The sequence below is a fragment of the Platichthys flesus genome, chromosome 3 (genome assembly GCF_949316205.1).
Source record: "Platichthys flesus chromosome 3, fPlaFle2.1, whole genome shotgun sequence".
Taxonomy (NCBI): Eukaryota; Metazoa; Chordata; class Actinopteri; order Pleuronectiformes; family Pleuronectidae; genus Platichthys; species Platichthys flesus.
The window spans coordinates 24,574,918-24,597,357 of NC_084947.1; the positions used below are offsets into that span (position 1 = coordinate 24,574,918).

The window sequence follows — 22,440 nt, forward strand, 5'->3', positions numbered from 1 at the left end:
ACTTGCACTTCTATGCTTTGACAAAAAGCATTTTTTCAAGTAGTCTCTGTGGAACTAGCCGGAAATGGGACACATGTTCACTTAGGTCCTTGAAGAAAATAAGTGTCATCTGAATAAACAAAAATCAAAACGCTAAAGTAAGTCACAAAGGACATCGTTCACCAGTCCCCTAACAACAGCTGGAGCATTGGTCATCCCAAAAGGCATAACAAAATAAAATAAATGCCCTAGGGGCGTGTTAAAAGCCGTCCTCCATTCATCCCCATCCCAAATCCGCACAAGATGGTAAGCATTGCGGAAGTCCAGTTTGGAGAAGATAGAGGCTCCCTGAAGTGGTTCAAAAGCAGAGCTGATTAGTGGAAGGGGGTATTTTAAATTGATAGGGATGTTATTCAGCCACGAATTTCAATGCAAGAGCAGAGTCTCATCCTTCTTCTAGACAAAGAAACAAACAGGAAGAGGATGGGTGGATTATCCCAGCAGCTAAGGATTTGTTAATATAACTAACCATGGTCTCTCGTTCAGGGTGCAAGAGATATATAAACGGCTAGCAGCCAGAGTTGAATCAAGGAGCAGGTCAATAGCACAATCATAAGGTCTATGAGGGGGTATAGAAATTGCTTTACGGTCTTTGCTAAAAACCTCACCTAAATCATGGCACTCAAGTCTGGTGGCTTAGGCTGAGGGCCACCACCAACCTACGATTCTCCCCGCTGCCCAATCTATTTGGGGGGCTGTGTTTCTTCAACCATTGGTGACCAAGAACAAGGGGTGAATTTGGAGATGAAATTATCTTGAGGAAAATAGTTTCACGATGGTTACCAGAGAGGATGAGGGGAGTAGTTTGGTGGGTATTTGGCTAAAAATTTACCATCCAGAGCATTAGCATTCAAGGGTGTTTTTAAGTGCTCGCGGACTAAAGCTGACTGTATTTACAAGTGAAAAAACAATGGGACAAAGTATTGTCAATTTCTTAAGCCTTAATTAGCTGTTCCTTGTTTACAGGTAAGTTGAGGGGTTCGTCGTCAGGCTGGAGCTCTGTCACAGGTTCAATGAATCAAATATTTATTACCTGTTCCTCATCAAAGACCCGGAGCGTCTGTCTGTGTCTGTGAGATGCTGTCAAGGCGTCAGTGTGTGTCAGGATGAGTTTAGCCTGGATCAACCGACCTGTCTTTGTGCTGGCGGGGATCGCACTCGTTTTCAACATGGGCATGTTTCTGAAACAGCGGACTGGGCCCGAGCGGGCTGCGAACCAGCGGACCAATAGTCTGTCTGAGCTGGAGGCGCGACTGGGTAACGTGTACAAAATGCTGGAAGATTTGGGACTAAAGCAGGAGGCCATGCATAAAATGCTTGAAAACAGAGGCAGATCCAGAAAAGCTGTGGAGGCCAAACGGCAGCTGCAACACCAGAAGCAGCCTGAGCAGAGTGAGCATCCTGAGCAGAAGGATCATCCAGAGCAGAAGGAGCATCCAGTGCAGCCAGAGCAGCCTGAGCAAAAGATCCCAAATGCCTCCAGAGCGGTGAAGTCCCCCCAACTGTTTCCTGACTCTCCCCTGTTCAAGCAGTGGGGGCAGAATCTGTCTGAGGTCGAGCAGCGAGAGGCCGAGGCTCTGTTTCAGAAGTACGGATACAACGCTTTCCTCAGCGATCGCCCTCCTCTGGACCGAGTTCTTTCAGATACTCTGGATCCGAGGTGTCTGACAAAGACTTATGCCAAAGACCTGCCGAGTCTGGGAGTGGTGCTGATCTACCTGAATGAAGCTCGGTCTGTGATCAAGCGGGCGCTGCGCAGCATCATCGACCTCACCCCCAAGAGCATCCTGAAGGAGATGATACTGGTGGACGACGGCAGCTCTCATGAGGACCTGAAGGGCGACCTTGACGCGTACGTGGAGTCACTGAAGAGAGGGAACCCAACTCTAAACGTCACTCGAGTGAGGCACCGCAAGCAGCGAGGGCTCGCCTCCGCCAGAGTGGCTGGGTGGAGAGCTGCCACTGCTGAGGTGGTGGCCATCCCAGACGAGCACCCAAATCATGTTACGCCCCTGGTCCAGGGGAAAACAGAGACATAACATGTGGTGCTTCTCCCCATTCTTCCCACTCCCAAGCAGGCCAGTGTCATCTGATATTTTCGTTTAGGGGTAGCTTTTTATTTTCACTTCAGAGGCAGAGAAGGCCAACACAACACAACAAACAAAAACATTCTAACTCCCTACCGTCCTTCTACAAACCAAAAATGTTTACAAAAAGACAAAAGCTTACCTAAGTCCTAAACCAGGAAACACAGGAGAAAAAAAGGGTAAAAGAAAATGGCTTCTCCCTCCTACAGGGCTACCACACACAGTTTTCTACTTACATACATTTACAACAAACTCAGACGGTGGATTGTTCTATATTACGCAACAAAGCAATACTTCAATACTGCCAGAGACTAGTCCCAGTTGGAAGATGGTGAATCGGTGGAGAGGAAGACTGCAGTCAGTCAGTGCTTCAAGTAGGCTCCTCTCTTCACTCTGGCCAATCCTGGAGCAGCAATCTGGCCGCTCACGCCAATCCGCAGGTCCAACCTGCTATCAATCATGCACACACACAAACACACTCAAAGAAGACTGCTCACATTCTAGGAGGAGGAACAGAACAGTATCAAATATACACACCAAGGGTCGTAACAGAGGGGTTTACTTCAACCACAAACTATAGGTTGGGATCAGGAAGAGTGAGGACAGGAACAGATGTGAATCTCTCTTTCAGCCCTCTGGAAGGCTTGTTCTGCTAAGGGGGACAACTGAACCTTGGTGTTGGGAGAGGTCAGAGAATGCAATGGGGCAGCAACAGAACTGTAATTCCTAATAAAACTTCTATAGAAATTAGCAAAGCCCAGAAAGCGAGTAGATGGAGTAGCCCATTCTGTCACTGCCATGAGCAGTCTGGTTGGTGAGATATGAGATCATGTCGCTTTGGATAAAAGCGTCAGCTAAATGAAATGTAATGTAATGTAATGTACGCTACCCGGGAGCATTCCGTCTGAAATAACTGTCTGTTACTCAAAATTAAGTCCACACTGCACAAAGAAGGACTGACAGTCTCCGGACTCCCCAGATAACTTCTCGGGATGGGAGAGATGTAGTGGCTTCACATACGTTACTGGAGTAGGCAAACTGAAGCTGCACTCGGGGCTGGATCTGCCCTCGGAGCTGGAGTCTGAAGGTGTTCGACAGGAGGCAGGGCTGGACTGGCAATCGGGCATACCGGGCATTTTCCCGCTGGGCCGACGTCCCTCGAGGGCCGATGGCCGCCCCCGGGTTTTTTTTTTTTTTTTTTTTCAAAAAAATATAAATAAATAAACTGACCGGCAGGGTGGGGGGGGGGGGGGGTACTAAATTTGTGTCTCAGATGTCACTTCGGCACTATTCGGTGGGTAACCTAACCAATACACCGCCATACACATTGAAACGGTGCCTGCTGAAGTCAAGTGCACAAGTGCGCCATCTGAGATAGAACCAATTATTACGCCCCACCCCTTCCTGTATTTAGCTATGCGCGTGAGTGTGGAAGACGGCAATGGACAAACCAAAGCGTAAAGGTGGAGCTGAAAATGTGCTAACATAACTGACATGTTCAGTGGAGGTGCTTCGGGAGCCCCCTCCACCTCAGGTGAATCAAGCACCACCAGCACCAGTGGACAGGGCGAGGAGGCTAGCTGTAGCGATCCACACATGGGGACAGCACAGATGGTGGAAGGGGGTGACGGTAGTATTAGCCATGAACAGGGAGGAGGAGATGATGAGTCCGAACCCGAGGCTCATGGACTGAGTGAGCCGCTGCCGGTGAACCAGGTAAGCAGCTATTAACATAAGGATAATACGTTTAGATGATGGATTTGAATTTAGCCAGCCGCAGCGATATGAAAATGATGCGTAATAGATGTGACAAACGGCTATGCTAATATGCTAATGAAAATGCTAGATGAGTAGTCATGCTGCACGCTATCATGCCTGACGGATAAGCAAGCACACAGCATAGCCCCACGATACACGCCGTTCACAGGTGGAATGCTGTAATAATAGTCGTTGGAAAGTTTTTATTACCACGTAGTATTACACTACTATGGCATGTCGAATATTTTTTAGTATTTGATTTTTTTGGAAAAAAAAAAAAAATACTAAGATGTCCAGAGGGTCAGTGAATGGGTCGCGGTGGGACATGTGACAGTTCTTGACAAATGGCTGTGGGGCTGTGTGGAATGACGGGCTCTCATCGGCTGGTTGTTGGTGGCTCAGGGGTTAATGAGGAAGCGGAGGGAGAACACGAGTGTTGATGTGCGGAGTGAGGGGACGACGCACGGACATCTGAATGAAGTAATGAAAATAGCCGCTGCTCAGAAACTTTCCCCCGACATCGACAAGCTGGTGAAAGTTAAAAGGTGTCTGGCTTCAACAAGAAGCTGAAGTAGGCTGGTCTCCCCATTTATCATAATCCAGTGTGTTATGGGTGGGAGGGAATAAAAGGGGTTGGGGTGGACTGATAGCCAGGCTGGTGCCATATAGTCATATGGGTGTGTGGAAATATGGGTTGGGGTTGACTGGCAAAGTTAATGTGCCTTATCTGTTGTTGAGCCAATTTAATCTTTTTAGATAGCTCATATTTGGCTAATTTTTCAAGAACATTTTTGTTTTACTTATTCCTACTGGATATTCAATCACATGGCCTATTGTTGGACTACTTTATTCTGGCGCTTACTTTCTGTGACTCGTTTAGACCTACTGGCCTTCTTTTAATTTGCCAGACTGTTGAGGCAGATGTTGACTACTTTTGCCGTCCAGACCGTGCTACACTGCAAACTTTTTTGAACCACCATCCAAAGCAAGATGCTCCAAACACAATAGGAAAGGTCTTCACAAACAAAGGAGGTACAAGCAGGAAGTGGCTGATATACTGTGATCAACGTCCTGCTTTATTTTTTTTTTGTATGCTTGGCCTTTAGCAAGCCCTGTGATAACAGTGTATTCATTACTGGAATGTCTGACTGGAGACCAGAGAGCAGAAGAGCATGAAAAAAGCATGGCACATAGAGCTTGTGCTGAAGCTTATTTTCTAAACTGCTCAAAATCTGACATAAACAGCCTGCTTAGAGGAAGACAGCTAACTGCTCATAGAGAGCAGATCAAGAAGAGACGGCAGGTGTTAGACCGTGTGGTGGAAGTGGTCAGAGTGATTGGAAAGAGGGGGCTAAGCTACAGGCATGAAGACAATGAGGCTGCTTATACTCTAGAGGACAGCAGCCTTGATCATGGCAACTTTTTGGAGATGATACTTTTGCTGGGGAAATATGATGTGGCATTGAAAGAACATCTCAGTGACATAATTCATAAAAGCAAAAAGCTCCATGAATCTGCATCAGGCTCAAGAGGCAGGGGTTCCCTTGTCACTCTGCTGTCTAAATCGACTGTCAACTCAGTGATTGACACAATCCTTAAGATGATCAAAGACAACATCGGCACGGAAATTCAAAAAGCCGGCATGTTTACTGTACAACTGGACACAACACAGGATATAACAGCACAAGACCAGTGCTCAGTTGTGCTTCGGTACGTCACTGATACTGTACACGAGAGGCTTGTTGCTGTGGTAAGGTGCAGTTCATCCACAGGAGAGGCCTTTGTTCAGTTGTTGAGTGATGTGCTTGATGGTCTGAACTTAGACAAAAGCCTCTGCATCGGAAATGCCACAGATGGAGCTGCCAACATGCAGGGAAGATACAAAGGCTTCTCTTCACTCTTGTCATCACAATCTCCTCACCATGTCCATGTGTGGTGCTACTCTCATGTGCTCAATCTCGTTCTTTCTGACACCACTGAAATTGTGATAGAGAGTGGATCTCTTTTTCATCTCCTGAATGACATCGCTGTGTTCATCCGAGAATCTCATCAGAGAATGAACGTATGGGAGAAGGAAAGCCACAGCAGCAGGCACAAGCGCATAGGACCCATTGGAGAGACACGCTGGTGGGCAAAGCATGATGCCTTAAAGAAAGTGTTTGGCTCATTTGGGAAACCGCAGGACTGTCTCTACATTGATGTTCTGTGCATCCTTTCAGCCATTCAAGACCAGACGACAGTGAAGTCAAATGTAAGATCCAAAGCAAGGGGATACAAAGATGGCCTTCTCAGACACGAGACCATCCTGACCACGCAATTATTCTTGCAGATATTTGAGAAGAGCACCCCACTATCCAAATACCTCCAAACAGGCGGGATGGACATCCTCTCTGCCCACAGGATGGTGATGTCCACACACAAGGCCCTTAAGGAGATGGGCAGAGATTTCCAGACAGTCAAGGATGCAACAGAGAGTTTTGTGAAGTGGGCAAATGACAAGCTGGAGGAGCAGGATGAGGAGATGGGCATGGAGGTGGAGGTTTCACTACCGCAGAGGAGGCCAAAGAAGAAGAAGTCCATGCCAGGAGAGATGGCCCAGGATGAAACTTCCAATGACCCAAGCAAGACGTATGAGGTTAAAGTCCATAACCAAATTATGGACACCGTTATTGAAGCCATGCAAAGATGATTCCTCGATAACTGCAATCTGTATGCAGACCTCTCAATTCTGGACCCCCAAAACTTCCCAGATATCAAAACCAGTGGTCTTCCTGAGTCTGCACTGAAAGACCTAAGCAGATGTCTCATCAAATTTAACAATTCGGCAACCATATCAAATTTAAAATCTGAACTTGAAAGCTTGGCAAGCCAGTGGGACATGCTGAAGCGTCCACCACTAGATGAGTACACATCCCAATCTGTGGAGGAAGGACCTGGGGGAGACCCAGAGGAGATGAAAATTGTCAGCAAAGCCTGTGCCTCATGTAAAAACTCCCCCCTGTGTTGCTACCAGATTCTTCTCAGATTCAACCTGCTCACAGACGCATACCCTCTTCTTTCTCTGTCCTACAAATATCTGCTGACACTCTCAGTGACACAGGTAGCCTGTGAAAGATCATTTTCAACTTTGAAATTCATCAAGAGCAGGCTGAGGAGCAGCTTATCTGCTGGTAAATTGGAGGCCTTCATGCTGATGTCCACAGTAAAGGACATCCTCATGGGATTGGACACAGACAGTGTCATAGACAGAGTGGCCGAAAAAAGTGAACTGCTTCGGAAGCTCCTACTCTACTAAAGTAAGACAATATTTTTAATATCAGTTTAGTTTTGTTTCTCTTCAAAATTACCTATACTTGATAGTAAGGAACAAAAGGCATAACACTTTCATTGTTGATTGTCTTCTTTTTCCTTTTAGGAAGCCTCGGTCTCAGGTTGTGGCGACGACTTGCTTTCACAAAGTAAGTATTATAGTTATGGAAATTAATGTAATTGTTTGGCTTGAAATTAAAACTTTTTCCCTTTCCCCCCCTTTAACATGCATTACATCCTTTTGTTATTTACTGTTTTTAGGGTTCCATTTCAGGATTGTGAGATTGGATTGTGAGGATTGTTTTTGGAGATCGACAGACGTTTGGTTTCTGGGTAAGTGAGAAGAAATCAATCTGATTCAAACACAAGCACACACACACACGTAATGTATTCAAGTCTCACTTCTCTGTGTCTTCCTCTTTATGAAATCCTGTCCCTCTAGGGCTTCACATGTACATAGTTCTTACTGGATTGACGGGGTTTGTGAGCGTTGGTTCCGGTGAAGTCAGCTATTCACCAAGTGAGTAAACATTTACACCTCACCAGAACATAATAAACGTGTTGCAAACCAGATTTTTTATGAGCTTGTATGTGCTTAACATCAAAGTGTGCATGCAACCCCCTCCTCTTCTCTATCTGTGTGTGTGTGTGTGTGTGTGTCTATCTGTAGGTTTCATGAGTGTTTGATGGACTGTAGTCGGTGTAGACAGACAAGGCTATGCACCAAGTGAGTAAACATATAAACATATACACGTTACCACAACATAAAAGTGTTACAAATCTGATGTTGTATGTGTAAAGCAATGCTAAGGAGGCTTCTTAGTTGCTAAGTTCCTTTATTGCAGCCCGTGTCTCACAATATGTCTCACTCATATACGTCACTCACATGCGCCCACAACTCCCGTATAACTCACAGTATATGCGCAAGCGCATTAAACTACCGTATATGACATCTTCCCCTGTTTTGAGTGTTATGTCAATAACATCGTAGAAACACTTTAACTGAAAATGGCTATTCTGAAAACACATAGCATAAACCAAGATTAACTTAAATTAAGATAATTCAACATGTACAACTGTACAAACTGTAAAACTTTCTTGCAAATCAAAGTTATCACATCGTTATCAATACACTTTTCGTTTCTTCCCCCCCCCCAAAGGCCATATGATTTGCACTTATTTACAGGTCAAGCCTGTCGACTTGCTTGCACACCCGTCCAGATCTGGTCACAGTCGAACCGGGTAGAGGGGTTGTGGGTGTGGCCTCACTCTGACTGACAGGAACAGTCTCTAACATGGTGGCTTCGTCAGAGTGTGCGCCTGTGCCTTTGGCCTCCCTGTGATCTGCTGGGATGGGCTGGGGAACTGGCCCTGGTTGGAGGTGACGGCGGTTCCGCCGCAGCTCTGCTCCATGTTGCGTCCTGATGACGAAGGATCTCGGGGTGGTGCTCTCACTTGAGATCACCGCTGGTAAAGACCATGACTTTTCGTGGTCTAGCTTGGAGAATACAACATCTCCTGGTCGCAGGGCAGATAAGGGCCGGGCTCCATGACGGCGGTTGAAATAATGGGCCTGTTTAGCCTTTTCCCTCCCGTCCCTCTCTTTCACAGCTGTCCTGCTAGGCCATTTGGGTAGGAGATTTTTCTCCAGAGTGGGGAGTGTGGTTCTGATTTTCCTCCCCATCAACAGCTCGGCTGGACTGAAGCCTGTGGTGGAGCAGGGAGTGGACCTATAGCTCATCAGAGCCATCACCGGATCTTCTTGCTTGAGAATCTTTTTCGCTGTCTGAACGGCTCTCTCTGCGTGCCCGTTGCCCTGTGGATGGTGAGGGCTGGATGTGCAGTGCTTGAAGTCGAGCTGCCTGGCGCACTCCTTGAACTCCGCACTTGAAAATTGGGGTCCATTGTCGCTCACCACCTCATCTGGAATGCCAAACCTGGCGAAAACCGCTGTCATTCTTTGAATCACTTGTGCACTCGTTGTCGAGGGTAGCTGCAGTATCTCTAAGAACCTGGAGTAATAATCTGATATTACCAGGTAGTTGTGGTGGTTGTGCTCACAAAGATCCATTGCAACTCTCTTCCAGGGTCGCTCCGGAAGCGGTGTGGAGATGAGAGGTTCCTTTTGTTGTGTTCTTCTCAGTTCGCAGCACACCTGACATGACATCACAAGCTTGTTTATCTCCGTAGAGAGTCCAGGCCACCACACAGATGAGCATGCTCTCTCTCTACATTTGACTAGGCTCTGGTGCCCTTCGTGGATTTTCTGAAGGATCTCACTTCTCATTGGCCTTGGCACGACAATCCTGCTTCCTCTGAGGACCAGGCCATTGTGTTCTGATAGCTCTGATTTCACTTGGACGTACTCTCTCACGTCCATGGGCACATTGCTTAAGTGTTCAGGCCATCCGTTCTTTATGAGGTTCAAAACTGCCAGCAGTTCAGCATCGGCTGCTGTCGCCATTCTGATTTCGTCCATCTTGCTTGTAGACGCAGGGATCCCCTCGACTACACTATCAACGTAGCATGCCACCTCACTGTGTGTGTCTGTCTCTGCACACGTGCCGGCCAGTGGACTGCGTGACAGGGTGTCCGCGATGACCAGAGTTTTCCCTGGCGCATATTCTGCCACTGGATTGAATCTCATGAGCCTCATGAGAAGACGCTGGCATCGTATAGGTACATTGTCCAGACTTCGGCTGTTAATGAGAGGTACTAGCGGTTTGTGATCGGTGATTAGCTTGAACTGCTCCAGTCCATTGAGATATCTGTCGAACTTCTCGCATGCCCACACACCAGCCAGGCTTTCCTTCTCTATCTGGGCGTAGCGGGTTTCTGCTTCAGTGAGGCGTCTGGAGCAATATGCCACAGGTTTCCACTGCTCCCCGTGGAGCTGAAGGAGTACGGCCCCCAATCCATAACTACTTGCGTCCGCTGACACAGCCGTGGGCTTGTTCAAGTCATAGAAGGCAAGTACTGGTGCAGTTGTCAACAGCTCCTTGATGTGTTCAAAAGCTGTTTGTTGCACGTGGTTCCATGTCCATGTGCTCTTGTCCTTCAAGAGCTCATACAGCGGCTGTCCCACGGTAGAGAGTCCGGGGATGTATCTTCCGAGATAATTCACCATTCCCAGTATCCTTCTCAACTCTTGCACGTCTGCTGGTGGTGACAGCTGCCGAATAGCTTTCACCTTGTCGGGGTCAGGCCGGATCCCGGACCGGTCAATGAGATGCCCGAGGAACCGCAGCTGACTCTGCCTGATGGAGCACTTTTCACGATTGAGCTTCAGACCAGCTGTCTCAATGCGCTGCATAACCTTCTCCAGGCGACCGTCATGCTCCTCCTTAGAGGCCCCATACACCAGAATGTCGTCCATGAAGACCTCAACACCCTCCAGCCCCTGCAGGGTCTCCATCATCTTCCTCTGGAAGATTTCCGGTGCGCTTGTAATTCCGAACGGTAACCGCTTGAAGTTGAATCTGCCAAATGGCGTAATGAAGGTAGTGAGCTTACAGCTGTCTGGGTGCAACGGTATCTGGAAGAACCCACTGGCGGCATCGAGTGAAGAGAAGACAGTGGCCCCACTCAGCTTTGCTGTAATCTCATCAGTAGTAGGCAGGATATATTGTTCTCTTTTTACTGCCTCATTCCGCCTCTTAAGATCAACACAGATGCGTGCTTTACCTGTGCTCTTCTTCAAGACTGGCACCATGGGTGCACACCAGTCTGTGGGCTGTGTCACCCTCTCGATGATGCCATTTCTCTCCATCCTCTGGAGCTCCTCCTTTACCTTTTGCAGCATAGGGAGAGGCACGCGTCGTGCTGTGTATACAGCATATGGCTGAGCGTTGTCTTTCAGCAGTATTCTCACCGGTTAAGTCTTTAAAGTCCCATGTTCGCCATATGCCTGTGGATGTCCTCTGTCGCACACCGTTTCATTCACTCTCCTCACCAGGTTCATTTTCACAGATAACGGCCTGCTGAGTAGGTTGTTTACAGTGCGTCCGCGGATGACATATGCTCTGAGTGGATGAGTCTTTCCTTTGTAGGTCACAGTGCTCTGGAACTGTCCTATGCACTGCACTGCTCGCCACCTGGGCTGTCCAGTGTTAAATCCGCAGGCTCCAGTGGTCTTTTGGGGATGAGTGAGTCGTAGGTTTCCTCGCAGATGACGTTAACATCGGCCCCTGTGTCGATTTTGAAGTCAACTGGTGTAGAACCCACCCGTAACTCCACAGCCCATTGCTTTGGCGACCCGCCTGTTTTACTCACAGCTCCAAGAAAGTATGACTGCTGCTGCTCCGTTTGCTCTGTAACCTCACTCACTGCCTGCCTGCTCCTACACACTCTACTCCAATGTCCAACTTTGTTGCACGTATTGCATGAAAATTTTCTGGCCGGGCAATTTTCATCTTTACTGTGCCACGCTTTCCCACACGGTCCACATTGTCCTTTATTTCCCCCTTTTGGCTTACCGTAGTGGTTGGGGTATTTGCTGCGCTCGTGCGTGACTTCCTGTATCACCCCCGTTGTCTCTCCTTGCATGCTGACCTGCGAAGCAACCTCCTCCGACTGCCTGACTGTCTCGATAGTCAGCGCTAGTGTTAGGTCCTTCGTCAGCTGCAACTTCCGTGAGACCTCTTTGTCGAGTATTCCAACTATGATCCGGTCGCGGATATTCTCATCTCTGTTCCCGCCGAATTCGCAATGCTCCGCCAGTTCGTACAAGGCCCTGATAAAAGTTTCAGCTTTCTCTCCATGTCTTTGCACGCGCAGATGGAAACATGCGCGTTCGTGTATTACATTCCTCCTCGGCACAAAGTAGTCATCGAACAGTCCAAGCACCCTCATATAATCGTCTCTGTGTCCATCTTCTGTGAATGTAAACGAACGGAAGATGTTCTCCGCCTCGCTTCCCATAGCGTATATCAGGCTGCTCACTTGTACGGCGCCCTCTTCTTTATCCAGCTTGGTGGCGATTCTGAATCTCACAAAACGCTGCTTCCACTCCGGCCATTCTTCTGGTTTATCGAACGAAAAGTTTGTTGGGGGAGCGAACTTTGGCATGACTCCGTTTTAACTTCTGACACCATGTAAAGCAATGCTAAGGAGGCTTCTTAGTTGCTAAGTTCCTTTATTGCAGCCCGTGTCTCACAATATGTCTCACTCATATACGTCACTCACATGCGCCCACAACTCCCGTATAACTCACAGTATATGCGCAAGCGCATTAAACTACCGTATATGACAGTATGTGCCTAACATCAGAGTGGGTATGTCCCCCCCCCCCCCCCCCCCCCGCTGTGTGTGTGTGTGTGTGTGGCTATCTGTAGGTTTGATTGACTGTAGTGTGTGTGCCCAAAGAGCTGATTGGAACTGAAGAGCGCAGACAAGGCTATGCACCAAGTGAGTAAACATATCTACATTACCACGACATAAAAGCGTTAAAAATCTGATGTTGTATGTGCCTAACATCAGAGTGGGTATGTGCCCCCCCCCTCTCTCTCTGTCCAAGGAGCTGATTGGACTGAAGAGAGCAGATAAGGCCAGTTCATCGGCAGCTGCCAGGGGCTCTCTTCTCTCAACGTCCAGGTTTTCTGTCAGCTATCATGACAAATTTATAGATTCATTTTAAATAAACAATTGAGTGTGAAGTCACTGCACATTTCCTGGTGTTTTTTTGGTACCTGAAAGAGAGTTTTTTTAGTTAAATTGTGCACCTTTTCCACTAGCCCAGAACGTTTGTACATTTAGAAGACATAAGTTACGTCAATTTAATGGCAGATGTGCTCCGCTAATTATGTGGGCAGGTCTGAGCCAAAAAATGCCCGGGCCGTTTTGTTCTCCCAGTCCAGCCCTGACAGGAGGGGAAGTAAGCTGAGTCATCAGCTGCCCAAACTGATTAGACAGTCGACCAATCTGGGCGGACTTATCTCGCTGCCGACTGCGTGCAGAATCTCCTCTGTCTGAACAATCCTCTTGCCCTGAGCCCGCAGAGCAGCGCTCACCGCCCCAGCATCGGCTGGATCCATCTGGCCAGTTTGTACTGTAATGAATGCAGTATAGTTTGAGGATCCGATCCCACGACTCGCAGACAAAAGGTATGTGCAATAGACAAACTTTACTGACTGGGTTTGGTACACGGATAGGCAGTCCATACACAAGTAGGATTGCAAAATTTCCATGGGAATTAACGGGAATATACAGGAATAAACTAGAAATGTTGTGGGTAATTTATACTAACTGTATTTACCTTTAATATACAGACATATATATAAACATTTTGTTTTGTCATATTCTGATTTGAGCCCTGAGTAAACTTTGGGCACTTGACTATATGCTTCTGCATCTTTGTTTCATTCTTAACATAGGTCTTTGCAAATGTACACAGCATTTCCTTCTACATTGGCTGGGGTGAAATGTCTCCACATGAGATAGTGAGAGTGTTCTGTAGAATAAGAAGAGAAAAAAAGCTTGTAAAAAAAACACTAAAGCAATGGCAGAGATATAAATAGTTGGGCACACAATTGGAATCGTCCTTAAAAATATTTTCAAATTGATGGATAAATGAATAGTAATAAGCTAGATAAGACATGGGCGAAGTAAATAAAAAAAAGTAACAATTTAGTAGAACTTAAATGGCACTTACTTATAGCACTTTGACCAGGAGTGTTGTGTATAGGGCTCAAAGGGCACATGATCTCCCTTCACTTTTCCGCTTTGCCCTGTAAGCCTTTCTGTTAAATGAGGAATAATAAACTACATATGGAGAGGTAAGCGATCCATTCAAGAAGTGTTTGCATTAGATGCAATAGAGAGACAGCTTTGCCTGAGATTCGAGAGAGCTGAGGAAGGTCTGGCCCCAATAGTACCAACTGGTTAAAAAAACTAATTTAACATCATCTGTGTCCAGTGTCAAGTAAGTCCTTATAACATTTGTTTAGATGACCCCCAAGTAAAAAGTAAATGTTTCTGTCTGCCTGTTTCTATGCACATTTTAAATTTGTATAAAAATGTATAACTCATTATTTTGAGCAGGGTTTGCCAGAATGCTCACAGCTGCAGTAACGTTAGTAAAAAGCCAGGTTATCCCTCTTTGCTAATGCATGCTAACTGCGCTTGTTGGAGCTATTTATTTAGTTGTAGTACTTAGTTTATTATTTTGTTTAGTGAGTATTTAGTTTTTTGGTTATTCTCAGTCAATTTGCTTGATTTCATTATGATTAGATTTCTATTAGTATTCTAGTTTATTATTTGTTTACTTTAGGTGTTTCTTGTTTATTATTTGTGTTTTGTTTCATTTGGGCACGGTAGGGGGGCACCTGAAGTTATATAGGTAGGCTGTCGGTAAGGGACCAGCATGCACCTGGGTGGGCAAATGGTTTTTTACCGGAGCGGGAGAGGCACAGGAATTTTCTTTGTTCTTTGTTTGCTCGCTGTTTGGTTAAATAAACCACGCTTTTCGCAGAAACTGGACATCTGTTTGGACACTATGTTTTTCCCATCCGCGTACACCACAACCCATGGTGCAACAGTGGCCCTTTGATTAATATAATTCGAAGTTTGATTTGATACGTTTATCTGTTTGACAATCGGCTGCTACATAAGTAAAAAACCTGCCCTTGGACTCAAAGGAAATAAGCTTCAACACTGGACTTGTTGCATTGTGCGCATTATGGACGAATGGAAAGCAGAGATTGTTTAATCACCTTTTGGACTCAGCCACGGCGCGCATGCTGCTTCTGGCCCAGATCGACAAGACGTTCAACCTTCTCAAAGAAACCGGTATGTGATATAACTGTAAAAAGCTGTAATGGAAAACGGCCAAACGAGTGGAGTTTGACACAGTATCTCACAATACATGGAGTTCAATGAGTGCATGGTTGAATCGCTACATGTCTACTTTTACGCACGGCCACGGCGCATTCATTTATTCATAAAAGCCGGCCGCAGTGTGTGTTTGTTTGATGAAGAGGATCTGTTGGTCAATAAGCATCGTGTGTTTGCAACTTGCTCTTATGTGCGCTTGTGGACTGTCATTGGTGTAATAAAAAAGGAAAGAAAGCAATTAAAAGAAACGGAAAAATGTCTGATGTTGCTGCAACGGAGGCTGAAGAGCCGTCATCAAAAAGAGTTGTAAAAATGTCTTCTAAAGGAATGGAATACATTGTGATAAGGTATCAGGAAAAAAGGAGTGCAAAATGCAAACAAGCTAAAAGATGCATGGAACATATGAGTGCGTTGATGGCATCAATACAAAACGTTGATTCAGTAAAGAATGAGCTTGCTGTGTTCATGCAATGTTACCAAGACGCAAATGAAACCCATACATCTTTTATGAGTCTACCTTTGCCCAAAGATGAAGTTGAAAGGCAAAGCAAATACTTCTTGGAAAAAATGACAATGTTTTGTGATTTCACTGACAACGTAAAAGGCTGGCTCTTTGAGGCGGGTCATCCATATCTTGAAACAAATAAAGACGATCCTGACAATCAATGTGTTGCTAATGGAATACATCCTGAAGATAGTGCCTCCAATGTTGCAAGTATAAAATCAAGTTCGCTAAGATCACACTCCCGACTATCACGGAGTTCATCAATATCATCTGCACGTATCAAAGCTGAGGCCGATAAGGCAGCGCTTGTGGAGCGCATCGCTGCGCAAAAAAGGAAACATCAAATAGAAGCGCAACAGGAAAAACTGAGGAGAGAAAAGGAACAACTTGAGCTTGAAACGGAACTGGCAGCAACAAAGGCAAAGCTTCAAGTCTTGGAAATCCGTTCACAGTGTGGCTCAAAACATTCAAACGGCATGAACTCTTATTTTGAAAGGAACAACTCTCACGGTGCGAGTGAATTAAATCCCCATGCCAACACCTTTGTGCCTGATAAAATAAAAAAAAAGATCATGCTCTTGGTTTGTCTGCTCCTGAACTCCAACCACCAGTGGTTAAGCCTAAACAAAAACAAATGGATGAAATTACATTAAAAGTTGAAGCTCCAGTTCATGTGATGCAAACTGTAAATGGAACTCAAATGGGACATGCTCACCATCAAACTGCTCTGACTGACAACCATCAAAATGACATTGTGAACATTATGCAAAGACAAAATGACATTGCTGCGTTGCTTGTCCAACAAAATCTGTGCTCTAACCTCCCATCTAGGAATATCCCTGTTTTTGATGGAGACCCACTCCAATACAGGTCTTTCATCAGAGCTTATGAATATGGAGTGGAGGAGAAAACAGACAATTGGAGTGACTGTTTGCACTTTCTTGAACAGTACACCAGGGGGCAGCCAAAAGACCTGGTGCACAGTTGTCAGCACTTGCCTTCAGAGCAGGGATACCACCGAGCCAAGAGTCTTCTTGCGGAGCACTTTGGAAATGAACACAAAATTGCAGCTGCATTACATGGAAAAAATGATTACCTGGACACCGGTAAAAAGTGAGGACATTAAACGGTTGCAATCATTCTCTTTGTTTCTACGTGGATGTTCAAACTTAACAGAGCAACTGCTGAACATGAAAGAGCTGGACTTACCATCTAACATGAGGAGCATCATTGTGAAACTTCCTTACAAGTTAAGGGAAAGATGGAGAAATGTTGCTTGTGATCTGCAAGAACGAAGAGGTAACAGAGCAATGTTCGCTGATCTTGTTGGTTTTATTGAAAGACAAGTCAAAATTGCTTCAGATCCAGTTTTTGGCAACATTCAAGACCCACAGCTCACCAACTCCAAAGCTTCCACTGTTAGTCACTTCAAACAAAGGAAAAAGGGAAGCAGCTTTGCTACTAACGTCACTACAGTAAAGGATGGAGTCATAACTCAACATACAGGAAACAAGATCAAGTCCTCCACTCTCAACTGCCTGTTCTGTTCACAAGTTAATCATTCAATGGACCAATGCTCACAGTTCAAGATGACAGTACACAGGGACAAGATTAATTTCATTAAAGAAAAAGGAATCTGTTTTGGTTGCCTTAAAAAAGGCCACACTAGCAAATACTGCAGGAGTCGTTTGGATTGCAACGTGTGTCACCAAAAGCACCCAAGTGTCCTTCATATAGAGCGTCAGGATAAAGCCACACCCTCTGATCAACAGTCTGTGAGCTCTTCAAATGTTTCACCTGCAGTGTTTCAGACCTGTGGCCATATTGGGGCCGGTCAGGAAGATGCCTCCATTTTTTCTATTGTTGCAGTCAAAGTCAAGAGTCAGAGGAGCAACAAAACTGTGCAGACGTATGCTTTCTTGGATCCTGGGAGCTCAGGAACATTTTGTACGGAGAACTTGGCAAGAAAATTGAATGTGAGAGGTAAAAGGACAAGTATTCTGTTAAGAACAATGGGTCAAAAGAAGATAGTAAATGCTCATGTGTTGTCAGGTCTGGAAGTGTCTGGTCTGAATATGAATGACTTTATTGAGTTACCTGATGTTTTAACACAAAAGAGCATGCCTGTCTCATCACTCAATATTCCAAGACAAGAGGACGTTGATCAGTGGTCGTATCTCAAGGCTGTTCAACTTCATGACATTGAGGAAGGTGTTGATCTGCTCATTGGAACTGATGCACCAAAAGTGATGGAGCCTTGGGAGCTCATAAACAGCCAGGATGAAGGACCTTATGCTGTCAGAACCAGGGTCGGTTGGGTCATTAATGGTCCACTTCGTGGTGGGAGCAACAAGAATAAAAGTGACTGCTCTGCTGTAACATCCAACCGGATCTCTGTTGAACATCTTCAAGAAATGCTGGTTAAACAGTTTAACCATGATTTTAATGAGAGGTCATCAGATGAACAGATTGAAATGTCCAGAGAGGATGTCAATTTATGAATGTTATGAATAACACCACAAAGTTAATTGGAAGCCATTACTGCATTGACTTACCCTTCAGGCAGGAAAACCCTCTCATGCCAAATAATCGTCATGTTGCAGAACAGCGCCTCCAGAGCCTGAAAAGAAAGTTTGCCAAGAATGGTCAATTTAAAGGAGAGTACATCACATTTTTAAACAACATGGTGGCTCAAGGATATGCTGAAGTGGTGCCTTCTGATCAACTTAAACAGAGTGATGGAAATGTATGGTATATCCCTCATCACAGGGTTTATCATCCCAGAAAAGGCAAGCTGCGAGTTGTTTTTGACTGTGGAGCAGCATACAAAGGGACGTCACTGAACTGTCAGCTTTTACAGGGCCCTGACTTTACCAACTCTCTAGTTGGAGTCCTTGTTCGATTTAGACAAGAGCCCGTTGCAGTAATGGCCGACATCCAAGCAATGTATCACCAAGTTCATGTTTCTGAAAAGCACATCAACTTTCTCCGCTTTCTCTGGTGGCCTGGGGGAGACGTTTCACAGGCTCCAGTGGAACATCGCATGAAAGTTCATTTGTTTGGAGCTGTGTCGTCACCAAGCTGTGCAAATTATGCATTAAGGAGAACAGCAGATGACAATGCCGAACATTTCCCCCATGAAGTGGTCAATACAGTAAAGTGTAATTTTTATGTCGATGATTGCTTGAAATCAGTGGCCTCAGAGGAGGTGGCAGTGCAAGTGGTCAAGGATGTGACTGCGCTTTGTCACAAAGGAGGATTTAATCTTTCCAAATGGATCAGCAACAGCCGAACAGTGCTGCTGTCAATTGCTGAAGACTGCAGAGCAAAGGAAGTGATGGAGCTGGATTTGGATGTGGACCAGCTTCCGATGGATCGAGCTTTGGGGCTACAGTGGTGCATTGAAACTGACAAATTCAAGTTTAGAACCTCAGTGCAAGAACAGCCACAGACAAGAAGAGGTATTTTGTCAGTGGTCAGCTCACTTTATGACCCCTTAGGTTTTTTGTCCCCACTCACCATTCCAGCCAAGCTGTTGTTACAGGAGCTTTGTAGGAGAAGCTTGGGGTGGGATGAAGCTATCCCCCATTCTCTCTCCAAGAAGTGGTTTGAGTGGTTGGAGGATCTTCAGAAGGTGGCTGAATTCAATGTGGATCGCTGTATGAAACCCAGAGACTTTGGAGACCCTGCCACTGCACAGCTTCACCACTTCTCTGACGCCAGCCAAGTTGGATATGGAACAGTGTCCTATTTGAGACTGGAAAAGGATGACAGCGTTCAGGTTTCATTTCTGTTGGGAAAGGCCAGAGTTGCTCCACTCAAGCAGACAACAATTCCTCGACTGGAACTCACAGCAGCAGTTCTTGCAGTTCGAGTTGACAAGATGCTTCAGAAGGAGTTGCAACTTAAGCTGGAAAAGTAAGTTTTCTGGACCGACAGCACAACTGTTCTTAAATACATCTGTAATGAAACCAGACGATTTCAAACTTTCGTGGCAAACAGAGTCTCCTTCATCAGAGGAGCATCAGATACTGATCAGTGGAGATATGTTTGTTCTAAGGAGAATCCAGCAGATGATGCATCAAGAGGAATGACGGCAGATAATTTCCTGACAGGCAGGAGATGGATAAATGGGCCGAAGTTTCTCTGTGGGCCAAAGGAGGTTTGGCCTAAATTGGATGCTGATCTTCATGTTATTCCTGCAGATGACCCAGAGGTCAAAAGGGAGTTGACTGTAAATTCTGTTGTTGTGGATTCTGAAAGTGCCACAGATCGCCTGCTCTGTTACTTTTCATCCTGGACGAGACTAAAAAGGTCTGTTGCCTGGTTGCTGAAGGTCAAGAGAACTCTTGTGTTATTGGGACTGAAGAGAAAGGAGCTGTTTGCCTCTAAATATCTCAGCCAGGACAAGCTGGAGCCAAAAGAGCAGGAAGTGAAAAGGAAAATTCAGAGCTTTAAAGCCACACTCAAAGGACAAATCTTGACTCCTGAAGATCTGGAAAAAGCAGAACAGTCAGTCATTCAGTATGTACAAGAACACAAATTTAAAGCTGAAATTTCCTCATTGAAGAATGGTTGTAAAATTGTTGCAAAAGGGAGTCCTCTGTACAGACTGGATCCGGTGATGGATAATGGAATCCTCAGAGTAGGTGGTCGGCTGGATAAATCAGCATTACCAACAGAGTCCAAACATCCAGTCATTTTGTCCAAAGATTTGCATGTATCCGTACTGATTCTGCGTCATATTCATCATCAACTGGGACATGCAGGAAGAAATCACATGCTGTCCAGGCTGCGGCAGAGGTACTGGATCATCAATGCAAACTCTGCTGCAAGGAAAGTTATATCTGACTGTGTTGTTTGCAGACGCAACAGAGGGAAACTCCTTGAACAGAAGATGGCGGACTTGCCTGAGGAAAGAGTGGTGCCTGATAGAGCCCCTTTCACAGATGTTGGAGTTGACTATTTCGGGCCCATTGAGGTTAAAAGAGGCAGAAGTCTTCTTAAAAGGTATGGAGTGCTTTTCACCTTTCTGACTAGCCGTGCTGTGCATTTGGAGGTGGCACATATGTTGGATACAGATTCCTGTATAAATGCTGTCCGGAGGTTCATCTGTAGACGAGGCCCAATCTCCACCATCAGGTCTGATAACGGCACAAACTTTGTTGGAGCTAACCGGGAGCTGAAGGAAAGTCTGGCTGGTTTAAATCATGGCAAAATTCAGAGAGCGTTGGTCCAGGATGGCATAAAATGGAGCTTTAACACACCAGCAGCTTCCCATCATGGTGGTGTTTGGGAGCGCCTGATTCGCTCTGTGAAAAGTGTTCTGACTTCAGTTCTCAAACAGCAAATTCTCGATGATGAAGGGCTCCAAAAACTGTTTTTTGTGAGGCTGAGGCCATATTGAATGACAGACCCATCACTAAAGTCTCTGATGACCCGGACGACCTGGAGGCACTCACACCTAACCACATTCTGATGTTAAAGGGGAAGCCAATCATGCCACCAGGACTGTTTGACCGCAATGATTTGTACATCAGGAAAAGGTGGAAGCAAATACAATACATGGCAGAACTGTTTTGGAAAAGATGGATTGCTGAATACTTACCAATGATGCAAGAGAGACAGAAATGGACAAGACCAAGGAGAAATCCCGTTCCTGGAGACATCGTCCTCATTGCAGACGCTGCAGCCCCAAGAGGATCTTGGCTGATGGGGAGAATCTTGGATGTGAGAGCAGATGCAAAGGGCCTGGTACGCTCTGTGCGCCTTCGGACCAGGACCAGCATTCTGGAGAGGCCTGTGACGAAGCTCTGCCTGCTGTTGGAAGCAGGAATGTGACACCATGGACTTTCTCTCTCTCCCCCTCCCTCTTTTTCTCTATATCTCTCTTTTGTTGTTTCAGGTACATCATAAAGAAGAAAGTGAACTGAAGCTAATGCATGAACTGTCTAGTCATAGATTGGGTGGAGGGAATAGCTCCTTTGATAAATTAAAGTAATTGTGATTTAGTGCACAATTAGGGGCCGGAATGTTGGAGCTATTTATTTAGTTGTAGTACTTAGTGCTGTTTAGTTTATTATTTTGTTTAGTGAGTATTTAGTTTTTTGGTTATTCTCAGTCAATTTGCTTGATTTCATTATGATTAGATTTCTATTAGTATTCTAGTTTATTATTTGTTTACTTTAGGTGTTTCTTGTTTATTATTTGTGTTTTGTTTCATTTGGGCACGGTAGGGGGGCACCTGAAGTTATATAGGTAGGCTGTCGGTAAGGGACCAGCATGCACCTGGGTGGGCAAATGTTTTTTTACCGGAGCGGGAGAGGCACAGGAATTTTCTTTGTTCTTTGTTTGCTCGCTGTTTGGTTAAATAAACCACGCTTTTCGCAGAAACTGGACATCTGTTTGGACATGTTTTTCCCATCCGCGTACACCACAACCCATGGTGCAACAGTGGCCCTTTGATTAGTATAATTCGAAGTTTGATTTGATACGTTTATCTGTTTGACAATCGGCTGCTACAGCGCTAACGACTGATCGGAAATGTTCAGAATTTTAGACACTAAGTGTCAAATAGCAGAGATTGAGTGTTACGTCCCTCAAGCTGTCTAGGGTACAGGGACAAACAATCAGAAAATAAAACCGGGCACTAAACAAGGAAGCCATAAAAGGAAGCAAGCATTCATTAAAAATCTGTCAGTTAACAAATAGAGGGTCTTTATGGTCACACCCTGATGCCAGAGTGGCCTCAGCTTTGCCAGTGGAGGTGCTTCTGAAGCACCCATCTGGAGGAGATATGAGAGGGGAGAGAGACAAAACACGGCATGTAACCCTGAGGATAACATCATCTGAGTCCAATTATGAGTAGTAGCAAATATCCTTTTATAGTCTTTACGATGAGTTAAACTGGTC

General features: G+C 45.5%; 1 protein-coding gene and 1 pseudogene across 1 annotated transcript; both read left to right on the forward strand.

The window, feature by feature from the left end:
- Positions 1-1,145: 1,145 nt before the first annotated feature.
- Positions 1,146-2,078, forward strand: LOC133934063 (probable polypeptide N-acetylgalactosaminyltransferase 8). Its single transcript, XM_062381148.1, has one exon. It carries the CDS (start codon positions 1,146-1,148, stop codon positions 2,076-2,078), a length of 933 nt encoding a protein of 310 aa, XP_062237132.1.
- Positions 2,079-14,926: 12,848 nt separating this feature from the next.
- On the forward strand, positions 14,927-21,461 carry LOC133934079 (uncharacterized; annotated as a pseudogene).
- The last annotated feature ends 979 nt before the right edge of the window (positions 21,462-22,440 follow it).